Here is a 13,328-nt window from a genome sequence, read left to right on the forward strand (position 1 = left end):
AAACCTGGCTGTTTCTCTGCCTTTGCCTGCTTTTCCACAAGAAAGTTGCCTAGGAAGACAGTGGAACCGATAAGAGCGTCCTATGGTGTTTTTAAACTGAAACAGGAAGCATATTCTGCAGTCAAGGAATCCCTTTTAAGAGCAAGCTACCTCTTCAGCAAAGTATTTCTGCATGTACTTAATTTTTAACGTATGAGTGCTTCCATTAAAGACAGGGTTAGCTTTGATGAATTGGAGCTTGCAGAAGGAGGTTATTAGTTCAGCTCTCATGTGGCATGGTATAATACAAAGTACAAGGAAATCTCTGCGCTAACAATAGGCCACTGAATTCTTCAGCAGTTTAAATTGCTCAGAAGCATTATTAAGGTGTAGATTCACACAGCACGTTGCAGTAATTCATTCATGAGAAGCTGAAAGCCAGCATTGTTATGCCTCAGCTTCTGTCTCTGAAAGAAAAGATAATTATATATCCAAGTGTAGCTGATTAAAAATGCTATAGCTGCTCACTGGTCTTCAGAGTTATCTAGAGATCTACCAAAGCCTCCCAGCTGCAAACCTGAATAATAAACCCCCACTACCACAGTCAGATTTGAACACCTCTTTGCATTCTGGTTTACAATTTCTGAGCGTTGTGTGTTCTCCCCTCTCAGGTGCTGTATCCAGTGTGCCATGTGCGTAATTTAATGCTCTGGAGTGCTGTTTACCTGCCATGCTCTTCCCCCTCTACACCCACTGATGACACTTGTGCCCCATACCCTGTTCCAGGCTCTAGCCCTGAAGATCAGCCTCTGGGCAGGTGAGCCTAGAGCCCAGAAATCCCATCCTGTAAAGTAAGATCAACAGAGAATATTGTGGGATATAAAGAGGAGAATACTTGTGGTGGGAGGGAAGTATTCCTCAGAGGCTTATTTGTGGGACGGTTTGACTGACCTACCCAAAAGCAGTCTGTTGTCGTTTCAGTTTTGAAAGCTGTTAAGTTTCAGTGGTGCTAACAGCAAGAAGACTAGCAAATAGAATTAAGCTCTGGGTATTGCATAGTCTTGTAGGATTCTTTGTATCCTTGTGGGATATAAGCTTTCGTTTGGTTGTCTTGAATTTGAGTTCTTTTTCTGTGTTGCATGACTATTTCTTTGCTTTTTTGTATAATGATTCTGAGCACATGTTAATGAGGAGGTGTGACCAGACCATAAGCATTTGTGCTTTGTGGTAAAGGTATTATTCTGGGAATGTTTGAAGTCTGATTGAGTGTATTTTCCTGACAGCAGACAAAAGTAGTACTGAAGCAGTTCTGCACTACAGATGGTCAAAATGTGGTCCTAGATAATACTTCACAGAAGTCTATTAGTTAGCTGATTGTTACTGTCCTAATTGTGCGGGGAGTTCTTAAACCACAGTAGCCAAATGTTTAAAAAAAAAAAAAAACAAACAAAACAACCCAATCCCCTGACTTCAGATTCTGATTATTTGTACTTTTATAGGTTACCAAAGACACGATCATTTGACAATCTGACAACAGCCTGTGATAGCAGCGTGCCTACAACCAATCGACGTAGTAGTGATCCCAGCCTCAATGAAAAGTGGCAAGAGCACCGTCGGTCTCTGGAGCTGAGCAGCCTCGGTAACCCTGGGGATGATCCATTTGATGGAGACAGCCTGAGTAAACAAGGCAGGGCTCCAGTTGGAGCAGAGCTCTCTGTTGCAGCTGGTGTGGCAGAGGGACAGATGGAGAACATTTTGCAAGAGGCCACTAAAGATGATGTTGGTCTGGAGGAGCACTTAAGGGGTAGCCTAGAGACAGTAGGTAAAGGGGATGAGATTGCCCTGGATAAGGAGAAGAGAACTGAAAATGTACATGGGTATGTCAGTGACCTCTGTGAAAAGGCTGAGGCAGATACAGGTATCGTAATGAACAATCCAGCATCCAATCCACATCCAGTTTCACAAGGTGCTTCTGAGCTTAAAGGACAACAAGGTGAGTGTACTGATCTCAGTAACACAATTCAGAAGTTACCTCAGGTGAAAGGACTACAGACTGTTCCTTTGGAGGGCTTTGTAAATAAAGATGCTCAAAAGAATATGGAAGAAGATGATGGCAAACTTGAAGGAGAAGCAGAGAGCCTGTACAATACAGCACAGGCCAGCCTTCCCTTACCTCTTACAATCCCACATGAAGTGAGAACATCCAACATTGAAAGTTCTACAGAAACCTTAACAGAGAATGAAGCAAAGCAAGAGCTCATTCCTAAGGGTCCTTGCCATAGACCTCACCTGATCAACAACAGTGCTGACGAACTTTCTCAAACTATTGAAAATAGGCCAGAGGGGGAGAGCATGCTAGAACTTCAAAAACGGGGAACAAAAGTACATAGGACTTCTGGTAGCAGCAACACACACATCCCAATGCCTTCCCCTTGTGCCTTGCCTTTAGCTGAATGTAAAGATGAGGTTGTGTGTAACGGAGAGCTGGAGCCTGAGAACAAGATGACAGAGAAGCCCGTGGGGTTTAGTATCACCCAGAAGTACCAGGCGACAAACGGACACTGTGTGAATGGAGAGGACAGTCGGATGAAAGCCTCTCTGAGTCGGCAGGTCTCCACAGCTAGCTGTAGTTCTGCACAGTTTCACTTGAGGAACTTGCACCAAAAATGGATGTTTAGTCATCTTGGTAAGCAGCAGGCAGCCAGCAGCCCAGACCAACCTGCCAGAAGTCACCTGGACGATGATGGGATGCCTGTCTACACTGATGTTATCCAGCAGCGCCTGCGCCAGATAGAAACTGGCCATCAGCAAGAAGTGGAGACCTTGAAGAAGCAAGTGCAAGAGCTGAAGAGCCGGTTGGAGAGCCAGTTCCTGAATAGCTCCTTACGTCTCAATGGTGATTATGGAGACGAAGTGGTAAGTGAAATGGTAATTGGGCCACTGCTGGAAACAGTGGGCTGGTTAGTCATGTTCTGGTTCTCACCATATTGTCAGCTCTTGGTTCATTGGTCAGGTAGTGATTTTCTGGCCATGCAGGCTTTTATAAAACTCTCAAGGTCATTCTGAAGAAGGCAAACAACTGACTGAGTACATGGCAAATGGTAATTAATGATGACTAATATTTTCACTGTATTTCAGTTTGACCATAAATGTACCAAAGGTTTATTTCAAGCTGGGCATTTTACAGCGTACTCACACATACCTGGACATACTTAAACACCTTCATTGGCCTTATTGAAAAAAAAACATTTGTTTTACTGTTGTTTTCATATATGGGCGTAGATCTTTTTTTAAGGATGTTAATGCGTCATTCATTGGGACAGTAGCGTAGGACTGATCTCATGGTGCTTTGCATGCTTAGGGTGAGAAAGATGCAGCAGTGGCTGCTCTGTTAGCTCAAAACCATGAAGTTCAAGTCATTCCCTTTTCAGATGGCTGGCCTGCACAAGGCTCTTTAACTGGAATAAATTAAGAGGTTTTGTGACAGCCTTATGTCAATGAGGGTTTTTTCTCAACACATTAAGAATTTTAAGGGACCTTTTAAACTGTTTGTGCTTTTACTTGGAAGTATTTGAAGTTGTAAAAGTAGAGACTTAAATTTGAGGCATGATTCAAATACAATACGCTAATTTCTGTAGCGATTAAATGATCTATGTAGTTGTGGTTGCAAAAGAAATTTTAAAATCAGAAATCAAGTAAGTGTAATTCTGAGTTCAAGATCTCAATAACCAGCAAGTTTTCTATATGTCTCTGTGTGTCTTGGGTGGATTTTTAAGTTGCTTCTCCCCTACCTGTTTTTTTTACCTAACTTCTCCTCCTCCTCCTCTTTTGACTAATAAATAGTAATAAAAAGTCAAAAGAAATAGTCACTGGCCTTACACTGCTGCTTGAATGTAACACTGCTTCAGAGAACAAGCGGGAGTCCTGTTCTGTAGAGGCCTTTGAGCACAGAAGAGTTCTGTAGATTGCTGCAAAACTTGTTTTTCGAAAGGCCCAGTATTATTAGCTTAGTAAAATAAATGAAGAGGGGAGAGCTACTTGGGGAAGCAGGCAGGCATGGGAGGAGGAAATGGGTGTGAAGGGGAAGGTGAGGGGACATAGAATCTCTGAAACAGAGTTTGTATCTTCCTGTGGGTTTGAATGCTGGGCAGAGCATTAGCCTGTAATTCCTGAGGGTGACATAACACCTATCAAAAATTTCCTTTTCCTATGGGCACATTATAATGTGTCTTATATGGCTGCAAAATGGAAAAAAAAATTACAGGAGGTTTCCAACTTCTGTTTGTTTCATTTAATATTGTTTAAAAGTGGCAGAGGTGCTGGATAGTCCCAGGTACATTTGTTGTGAAAAATACTCAGAGCCTTCTTGGCTATTCACATTGGAGATAAGAGCACTAAGTGCTCCTTTTGGGCATCCATTTCAGCTCAGTGTCATTTCAATTGGGTGTGGCTTCTGCCACTGACAAAAGCTTGGATTCCTTGGAGAAATTTGGTGCTTTGGCTTAAAAAAAGGGAGTATAATAAATTTAAGGGCCTTCACAAACTGCAATGTAGGGCTGGATGTGAGAGCATGCTGTCCTCTAGAAAATTCACCATTTTTAAGAATCTGATCTCTACCTTCTATTTGAGCCTCAGCTTGGGAGTTATGGGTTTTCTTCTGGAGCTCCAGAGATGCCCATTCCTCAGGCACAAAAAGACATTATGTCAAGATTTCTTGCTATTTTTAATGTATTTTAAGGGCTGGCTGAGTTTTAAGTCAGTTAAAATAATACTCTACCTGGATAGACTATATTAAGGAAGCATTATTCCCCCAAAAACTATATATGGAATATATATGGCTCAAATTCTGGGTTTCCCATGTGTGATTTGGCTTGTATTCTCCAGACTTTTTGCAGACAAAAAGATATGTATATCACTAGTATTAGTTTTGAAAGTGAAACAACCTTGGAAAGGAAATGTGACCATGAAATTGGAGCCACAGATAGCAGCTTTTTTGGTTAATAACCCAAAGTGTTGCCAGAACTTTGTGCTAACACAGCAGAAAACAAATTTTAAATCCATTCTACCTCACATCATCCTGTTATCAGAGGGTCAAAAACTGACCTGCTGGGTGTTGGGTTTTTTTTGCTTAGCGGTTTGGTGGTGGTTTTTTTTTTTGCAGTTCACTGCACAAACCACTTCAACATGTGGCATTTGTAGTCCCATTCAAAAAGGCACTCTTGCCTTTGCTGCCACGTAGGCACTGTAGATAGGTGACTGGTTATGACATTAACCCTTCAAGTGTAAGCTTAGCCTGCAGGAGGTACCCTTTCCACTCCTCCCCATGACTGTCTGGTTTTTATTTGTATGGAAGTAGGAATATGGGAAGGTTCTGTTCAGCTGTGTTTGTTTGCCAACAGACTTCTATACCCGACTCGGAAAGCAATCTGGATCAGAACTGCTTGTCTCGCTGCAGCACAGAGATTTTCTCTGAAGCCAGCTGGGAACAGGTGGATAAACAGGACACAGAGGTACAGACTAAATCCCTGTAAATTGCTTATTCTTCTGATAGGATGGGATATTCATAATTCGAATTATCCTACAGCCTTTGGTCATGTGCCACTTCTTGTGAACTATCTTCCTTGCATTTCACTTGTGTCTTATGCTTTAAATATCGGTACCTGTGCCTATAAGCCCTCTGCTGTCTGTGTATGAACTCTCTGAGAAGCTGTGGAAGGGATGGTTAGCTAAAGGAGCCTTAGGTGGACACATGCTTGGTGAATATTCTTGGCCTGGATACTGTTAAAGCACAAAAAAAAAATGGGAATTGGACTTTATGACTTTATTTCTGTTTGTCTGAGGGGAATTTAGTTTATCTGTTCTCAAAGGGAAGGTTTCTGTTGTCTCTCTTCAATTGTTGCAAACACCAAATTTGTGCTCTTAAAATTGAACAAGCACTTCCCTCGTGGTGCTTTGCTTTGAATTTGTGAGTGCAAATGAGATGAGTTTGTTTCTAATTAATTGCCCTCTCCTTGATAAATTTGGCTTTTGTTTCTCCCAGGTGACACGGTGGCTTCCAGACCATCTCGCTGCACACTGCTATGGCTGTGACAGTACGTTCTGGCTTGCCAGTAGGAAGCACCACTGCAGGTAACCTATGCATCAACAGAGGATGGGAGGGAGGGAGGGAGGCATGGTCATGGCTCAGTTTGTTCCCTCTCCTGTTAAACCAGGAAGGATTTTTCTTTTGACATGTTCCTTTATCAAGGATGGCTGTCAGACTAAATGTTTTAGAGTAGGGCTGTGCATGCTCCTGAAGGAACCGAGCGCTTTGGAAGAACAGAACAGTTTCTCCTGTTCAATTCCAGTTCATGCAGAGTATATATTTAAAAAGCCAGATGTGGTTTAGGCTCCACTCAGCCTAAACAGATCCTGCCTTTTTTCCTCAAACTGGATTTGGAGGCAGCTGGCTGTTTAGCTTTTTAAGAGGGTGTAAATAATAAAAAATACTGGTTTGTCATCTTAGCATGCAGTAATTCAATACTGCAAATACATGAATAGCATCTTCTTCCCATTACTGGTTGTAAACCTTCTCCTTTCCTTCTCTAACCATTCTCCCCTTTTTATTAAAGTGCTCTTGTAAGAGAATCTGAAAAGGACACCTATGTGAAATAAAAGTTTTCTGGATTATTCTTTGCCAAACATACTGCCAACAGAGGGTACAACAGATAATGCAGGCAGCAGGGGCTTAATGAAGAACAGGTGGCAGAGGCCTTTTGATTAGATCATACTGTAGTTAAAGACAGAGAATCTCAGATTTCTAAGTCCTGTTTCAAGTAAATTCCTATTCCTGATTTCTGGACATGAAGGAAACTATTACAAGAACCATCATTCAAATAAATGGCAGTTATCACATTTTGATGTTTCATTGCTTTTTGAAGTTGTTGATAATTATAAACATCTTTCTTGGTTTGTGTCCATTTTATATTTTGCTCCATTTAGTCGCCTTGTAAAGATAAATAGAATAAATAGAAGTTGAATGGCTTTGATTTTTTTCCATGTCCACTGTGTTTGTGCAAATTTGTATGTCTCAAGGCTTCAGATGAAAAATATCATTAACTAAGCATACGGTTGTATGCATCTGAAGGGTTTTATAAGAGTTAAAGTGATGTTTTCCTTTGTCCTTCTCCTAGTGGCATCTGTTGTGAAGCGTACCCATTCAGCACTGTCACTCTGCCTCCCTAGGCTGACCTGACATTTGGCACCTACATTACAGTTTCCTAGGCCTGGGCTCTGGAGAACTCCTAGCACATGGATACACACAGAACATCCGCAACACCATGAGGAGTTAAAATTGACTCAGGGTTTCAAGTATGGTTGCAAATTTCCCTTTGGTGTCTTTGTTTCTTCAGCTTTCAAATGTCTAACCTGGGTTGACCAGGCTGTGTCTGCGTAAGCTCTGGTTGTTTATGGCAGAGACCAATAAGGAATGGCAACCAACAAGAAAACCCAAGTATTTCCACAGTATACGTTTTCAAAACCCCCAGTGATCAGTGGCAGTCTCCTCAACATCTTACCTGAGAGTGAAAATGAGTTGAAACCCATACACTCTATAAGGCCTTGAGCAGGATACACATATCCAGCTTCTTTCGTTGCCACTGTTTGATTCTTTTGCTTGTTCCCCTCTGAGCTCTTTCTCCCCTCCTTGCAGGGACATTGAACGTGTTGATCAAATCTGGTGAGCATTTACAACAGCCTCTGTCTGTTGTCTGTCTGCGTTTTCTTGGTAACTTCTCCAAACTAACTCGATCTATTCCCCCTCTTTGTTTTTCACTTGCCTAGAAATCACTAGAAATAAGCTGTGGGTGGCTAGCACAGTCTGTTGGATGTTTAGATCCGTATAAACAGGCTCCTCTTGCCACAGAAGGCATTTAGGACTTGGCTTTTGGTAGCTTAAACTGGGATGTGGATCACACTAACACTCACCATCAGTAAATCGTGTGTTTGAGTAGCAGAGAATGCTTCACTTCTCAGAAGAGACTATCCTTCAAGTTTAGCCATTACGCATTTATTTTTTATTTTTTCCCTTTTTTGCCTTATTTTTGGGAGAGGTCCAGGTGTTATGAAACAATTCTAATACTACTGTGCAGTGTGTTGACAAAAGACCTGCCACTTATTTTAGAAGGACTGAAAATACTGTAGCAGTAACAGGTAATGCAGAGCTGGTAGAGGGTTAGTATCACAAAAAATGGATAAACATCTGTAACTTAGTAAGAAGAGGTGTCGGTAGCATGATTGTAAGTCACCCTTCCTCAAAGGAGCAAGATCGCTTTTCCAGCCTGTTTTTTAAGGTCTCTTTAATCTCTTGAGCAAAGCAGAGGACCACCAGGATAGAAAGAATGAGTTGTTCAGAGCTTTCCGAAGCTCAGGGGAGAACAGTTACAGAACACTATTATCTATCTCAGAAGGATAAAACAACAAAAAAACCCCAAGCATATGTTAGGAAGCTGGTGAGCTACAACAAACAGGTATTTGTTTTAATCCCTCTGGTTCTTTTTTGACCTCATCCGTCAGCAGCAAGCTTCTGCTGGATAATCCTTCTTTGAGCAGCAGAGATGTGGGTTGTCGGAACTGCTTTTCTGCAGGGCGTTTCGGTGTAACACCTCACAGGACTGTTTTCACGCCTGCTGGTTTTTCTGATAGTAATTTCTAAGAGGGTCCTTAAGAAGGCTTCAAAACCACTGCAGAATGGCTAGCCATTGTGAGCCTCCTAGTGCTAGGGTTGCAGCTTTGAGACTGGGAGCTGCTGTGCAGAGCTGAGAAAATTAGCCCATTTAAGTGAGAAATGGGATTTCTCTGCTGACTCTTTCCCCATCAATGACCAGCATCTGGAAATCTTGTCTCTTGGCAATGAAGGATTAATCAAAGCTGCTGGGTGTAGGCAGAATTCTCTGTTGGTCTCTTGGCAGCAGCAAATCTTTTCTAGCGCAGAACAATAATGGCACAAAATCCTGATGCCAAAGAGTTAATGAACAGGGCATCAGGCATGGAGGTAAGCTTGCAAAATTCAGGTCCCTGGAGTGCCATTCTGAACTCCTTATAAGAATTGATGAGTCTGGAGGACAGGGCACACCAGGCTAGCTTGAGCAGCAGCAGGTTTTGAGGGGGCTGCAAGAAGAGAAGGTAATTATTTTCAAGATTTAAATTTTATCCCCGCCTCCTGTGAGGTGCATGTGCCAGCGTGCCTCCACCAGCTGACATCTGACAAGAATGTGTATGAGACCGCTCACCCTGCCGCAGTGTTGCTGTCATTTTCCAAGCATGAAATACCTGGCTGCCCATCTCATGGCTTTGCATGATCCTTGTTGACTCAGTTTACTTTATGCAGAAGCAAGGGACTGCCGGGAACGCCGCAGAAGGGACTGCGCTGTTGGGGCAATGGGAGGATTGCATCAACCGCAACTGGTTTTAATTTTTCATCTGTCCCATGCTTAAACTTTCCAGCAGTGCACTTGAAAGAAACAAGAAAATGCCTCTGTGCTGGTACTTACCAGCACACACTTTTAGAAGAGTAAAGGAGCAGAGACTCCTAACTCCTCCCAGGACTGCAGTATCTGATCTGTCTCTAACGCAAAGCTGGATCAGTGATGTGAGCAGGGGCCAGGACACCACATTCCCCACATCTTTGTGGGGGAAGGCCCCTTGTTTGCTCCCCCTTAGCCCCTCTCTTAGCTGTGTGCCCCCAAGGTAGCAGTGACAGTGATGAGTAGCACCATGCTTCAGCTTCTCTGCAGGACATGGGAGAGAGCTTACCCCTGTTTCACGGAGGGGTAAGTTCCCTCCAGTTTCACACGAGGCAGTGTTGTACAGAAGAGCTGTCACTGTAGAGGCGTTTAATGAGCTGTAATTCTGCTTTGTGCTCCTTTCTGATGTCCCTAGAGCTCTGCTTCAGCTTCAGAAGCAAGTAGCCCAGGGTGCAGATGGTGGTGGTTGTCTTTGCACGCATCATGGTACTTAGGGAGGAGCAACTGCAGTCTCCAGGGCTGACCCCATCACAACACTATGAATAGTATGATTTTAGAACTCGAGTAACTTTGTCAAACTGCTTCTAATCTTATCTTTTCCATTTTTCCTCTGTTCCTGATGCAAGGAATTGTGGAAATGTGTTCTGCTCCAGTTGCTGTAACCAGAAGGTGCCCGTTCCTAGCCAGCAGCTCTTTGAACCCAGCAGAGTCTGCAAATCGTGCTACAGCAGCTTGCACCCAAGCAGTTCCAGCCTTGATCTCGAACTGGATAAACCCATCACTGCCACGTCAAATTGAAGTTCCAGCCTCGAAGCAGCGGGGGAGCAGCCATGCTGACTCTTCCTCAACAGACACGTAGATTCTCGATGGGCTGAGGCTGGGAAGACGCGGGAGCCGTGCACTTTGGAGGCTGGGGCGTGGAACACTGCTTGGCGGGACAGACCTTGAGGACGTACCGCTGGATTGTGGGATTCTCCTTTTCCAGCTATTCCCCCTTTCCTTTCTGTCCTATCTGTGTGTATGTGTCTATGCGCGTGTGTGTGTATATATAATAATATATATGTATGTTTGTTTGCTGGAAGATTGTGGAAGTGGGAAGGGAGCTGGTGCCAGAACCAGATTTCCCTTTTGTATTTAACTGTCCCACTGCTGAACTGTTGCAGACAGACGATTTTGTGGAGGAAAGGAGAAGAGGGGAATCAGTCCAGCCAGTGTGCAAAGTGTGAATACCTGTAGCGTCAGTGCTAGTGCTTTCAATCACTCCTGTTATTTCCAAACAAGAAACTGCTGTTTGGGAACCTGTTGCTGCTAGAAGAAATGGGAACCTCTTTCCCAAGAGAGCACTCTCCCTCTCTGTTCTTAGAGTGGGCTTAGTTATCCTCGCTGCGTGAAGGGGGAATCAATCACAGATTTCCATACTCAGCGGCTCTGCACTTGCACACACAATTGATGTGTTTGGTTGCCATCAGCCCTGCCGCTGTGGCTCAGAGTGGAAACACCTGGACAACGCTGGCTAAGGAAAGTGGGTGCTTGTTTGCGAGAGGTGAGAAGGGGATTGAACAGGCTGCTGAGCTGAGATGGGTTTTACACTGGCACCGTTCTCTGAAGTTCTGTAAATGCAACTCACTATTTAAAACCGAGTGGGAAAGTAGAAGACCTTTGACTTCTATCCTTGCCCCATCTCTAGGATGGTTTACTTGATGTGAAGCTACTTTTGGAGCAGTGCACTTGTCATGGTTCATACAAACAAGTCGTTGTGCTGTTGTGCAGACTCGCACTTTAATGAGACTATCCAAACCAACGAAAGAGCAACTGTGATATGCTGGTGTTTTTGCTGGGCTTGGTCCATGAGGAGTGCACTGGTGCTTGTAATACTCCTGGGATGTCTCCTCCTTTTTCAGTCTGTATTCAGTGTACTCCAGATAGGAAAAACCTGCCTGAGGATTTTATAAAGACCTGAAATACATCATGGATTCCCCTTCTTCCTTCTCTCCCAATCTGAGTCTCTTTTAAAGTCACCTCCTTAAAGTGTGAATCTATTGAATACATGTTTTTAAATGAGTGTTAGGTACTCGTCCCCTTTTCCTTTTGATAGAGCCTGCTTAGTGCAATTTGGCAAGGAAGAAACGTAGATCCTGCTTCACAGTGTATTGCCTAGACAAAGTTCCAACTTCTCTCATGATATTCTCAAGAATCCTGCTGGAGTATTTGAGAGTTCTAGATAGAAAAGCTCAAAACCTTGGGAAAGGAGCGCTTCCCTTCCCTGGAATGTCAGAATCACATAATCCAAAGCGAGTATCACCCACAGAAAACCATCTCAGAATATTTCTTAGGTCTGATGGGGAAATGTCAAGGTATTTTATTTTTGGCTTTGAACTTCCCACACCCTTTGCAAGGATCATTACGTGGCTGCGGTGTAAACAGAAGATTCATGAGACAAAAATGAATGTCCAGGAGGCTGGTTTAGCAGAGCAGCCTGTGTCCTTATGGGAAGGGGATCTGGTAACGAAGCATCTTGGGATCTCCCCGGGTATGGGTTTTGAGACGTTTTTCAAACCATCAGGAGGGAAGAGCAAAGATAAAGATGGGTTCTCCAGTCGAGTTGTATCTAGAAGTATTTGTTCCTAAACCAGTGCAGCGAGTATCTGGAACAGAACTCTAGGCATTGCTGTTCCGTGTAAAGCAGAGACAGCTGGAGCAGGAAAAGGATAACACGCAGCTCCTGTCTCTGGCTCTTCCACGGAGGGGGTGTAGGGGACACGGTGTAGTTCTGCACACTAACATTGTGTGGGTTTGTGGTGCAAATAGACAGTCAAAAATAAGTCTAAGATTCTGCAGTTCCTAATGACAGGTGCCAAGAGGTTATGATACGGGTTTTTGGGGTCTGTGATGTACAGTGTGAATAAATGCTTGCAGCTCTTAGTCTTTTTTTGATCGATGAAGCACTTTTTTTATTAATATTATTTTTCTTTGTATGTAAAGGAGGAACCAGTATCTCTCCATAGCTGTATATATAACCGTTCTCTCCTCAAGAGAGTAAAGTGCTCCTATATTTTTCATTTTTGTCAAAGCAAGAAGTAAATACTTTAGAATTGTTAAATATATAAATAAAAGTGAATAAAGTTTAGACTTTTGCATGGGAGCATTTGCTAACACACTTTCTAATTTTTTATTTTTCTTTCCTGTCCTTTCGTAGGGGATATATTTGAGGTTCAGCAGAAACACCAAGGCCTTTGAAAAAGGAGGCTGCAGCAGGCCTCCTCTTGCTTTCTTTTCCACTGTGTGTCTTTGCAAGGAACAACACACTGTTGCTCCTAAACTTAGAAGAAAAAACATTAAGCTTGGTTTTCCTGGTGCAAGAGTCCCAGGGAGGGGGAAAAGACACAAACTGCACACACCACCAGGTACTGTCAGTACAATCGGCACGGTTTTCTGAGCCTGGAGAACTGTGTAAGGGTCTCATCTTCCTCGGTACCTTGTTTTTCTTTTTCCCCTTAACCAACCATCATCTTTCAAAGCATTGATCCGATGATGTTAGCCCACATGTAGGAGCGGCCCAGGTCGCCAGGGAATTCACCCTGCCTTCAGTGACGTTTGGAAAAGGAAGCTCAATGTCTCCCTTCCCCTGCCGTGAGCAAGCGCCAGCGGTCGCCGCAGTGGCAGCGAGGAGGGGAGATCAGAGCTCGGTTCTCATTTGCACACTTTCTGCCTTATTCTCAATGCTGGATGGTGGAGCCGTGGCTCTTTGGGAACAAACCAAACTCACTCAGGTTTAATATCTTTTAATCTTTTCCCAGAAGGTGGAAAACTCAACTGCTGTTTGTCCTGCAAAAGTCTCCTGCACAA

General features: G+C 43.4%; 1 protein-coding gene across 9 annotated transcripts in view; it reads left to right on the top strand.

Moving 5' to 3' along the window:
• The window catches only part of MTMR3 (myotubularin related protein 3), an 83,216-nt gene extending 70,592 nt beyond the window's left edge, over positions 1–12,624 (top strand). For 6 of the 9 annotated variants that reach the window (XM_069795384.1, XM_069795391.1, XM_069795388.1 and 3 more), the window contains 6 exons: positions 651–796; positions 1,479–2,895; positions 5,379–5,489; positions 6,020–6,108; positions 7,670–7,696; positions 10,109–12,624. In XM_069795384.1, coding sequence (XP_069651485.1) covers positions 651–796; positions 1,479–2,895; positions 5,379–5,489; positions 6,020–6,108; positions 7,670–7,696; positions 10,109–10,280 — 1,962 coding nt within the window. In that variant the 3' untranslated portion in view covers positions 10,281–12,624. The remainder of the gene's footprint in view (positions 1–650; positions 797–1,478; positions 2,896–5,378; positions 5,490–6,019; positions 6,109–7,669; positions 7,697–10,108) is intronic. The other 3 variants (XM_069795385.1, XM_069795386.1, XM_069795387.1) reach the window with 3 other exon arrangements.
• The last annotated feature ends 704 nt before the right edge of the window (positions 12,625–13,328 follow it).

Source organism: Haliaeetus albicilla, chromosome 10, assembly GCF_947461875.1.
Source record: "Haliaeetus albicilla chromosome 10, bHalAlb1.1, whole genome shotgun sequence".
In the NCBI taxonomy this organism is placed as follows: Eukaryota; Metazoa; Chordata; class Aves; order Accipitriformes; family Accipitridae; genus Haliaeetus; species Haliaeetus albicilla.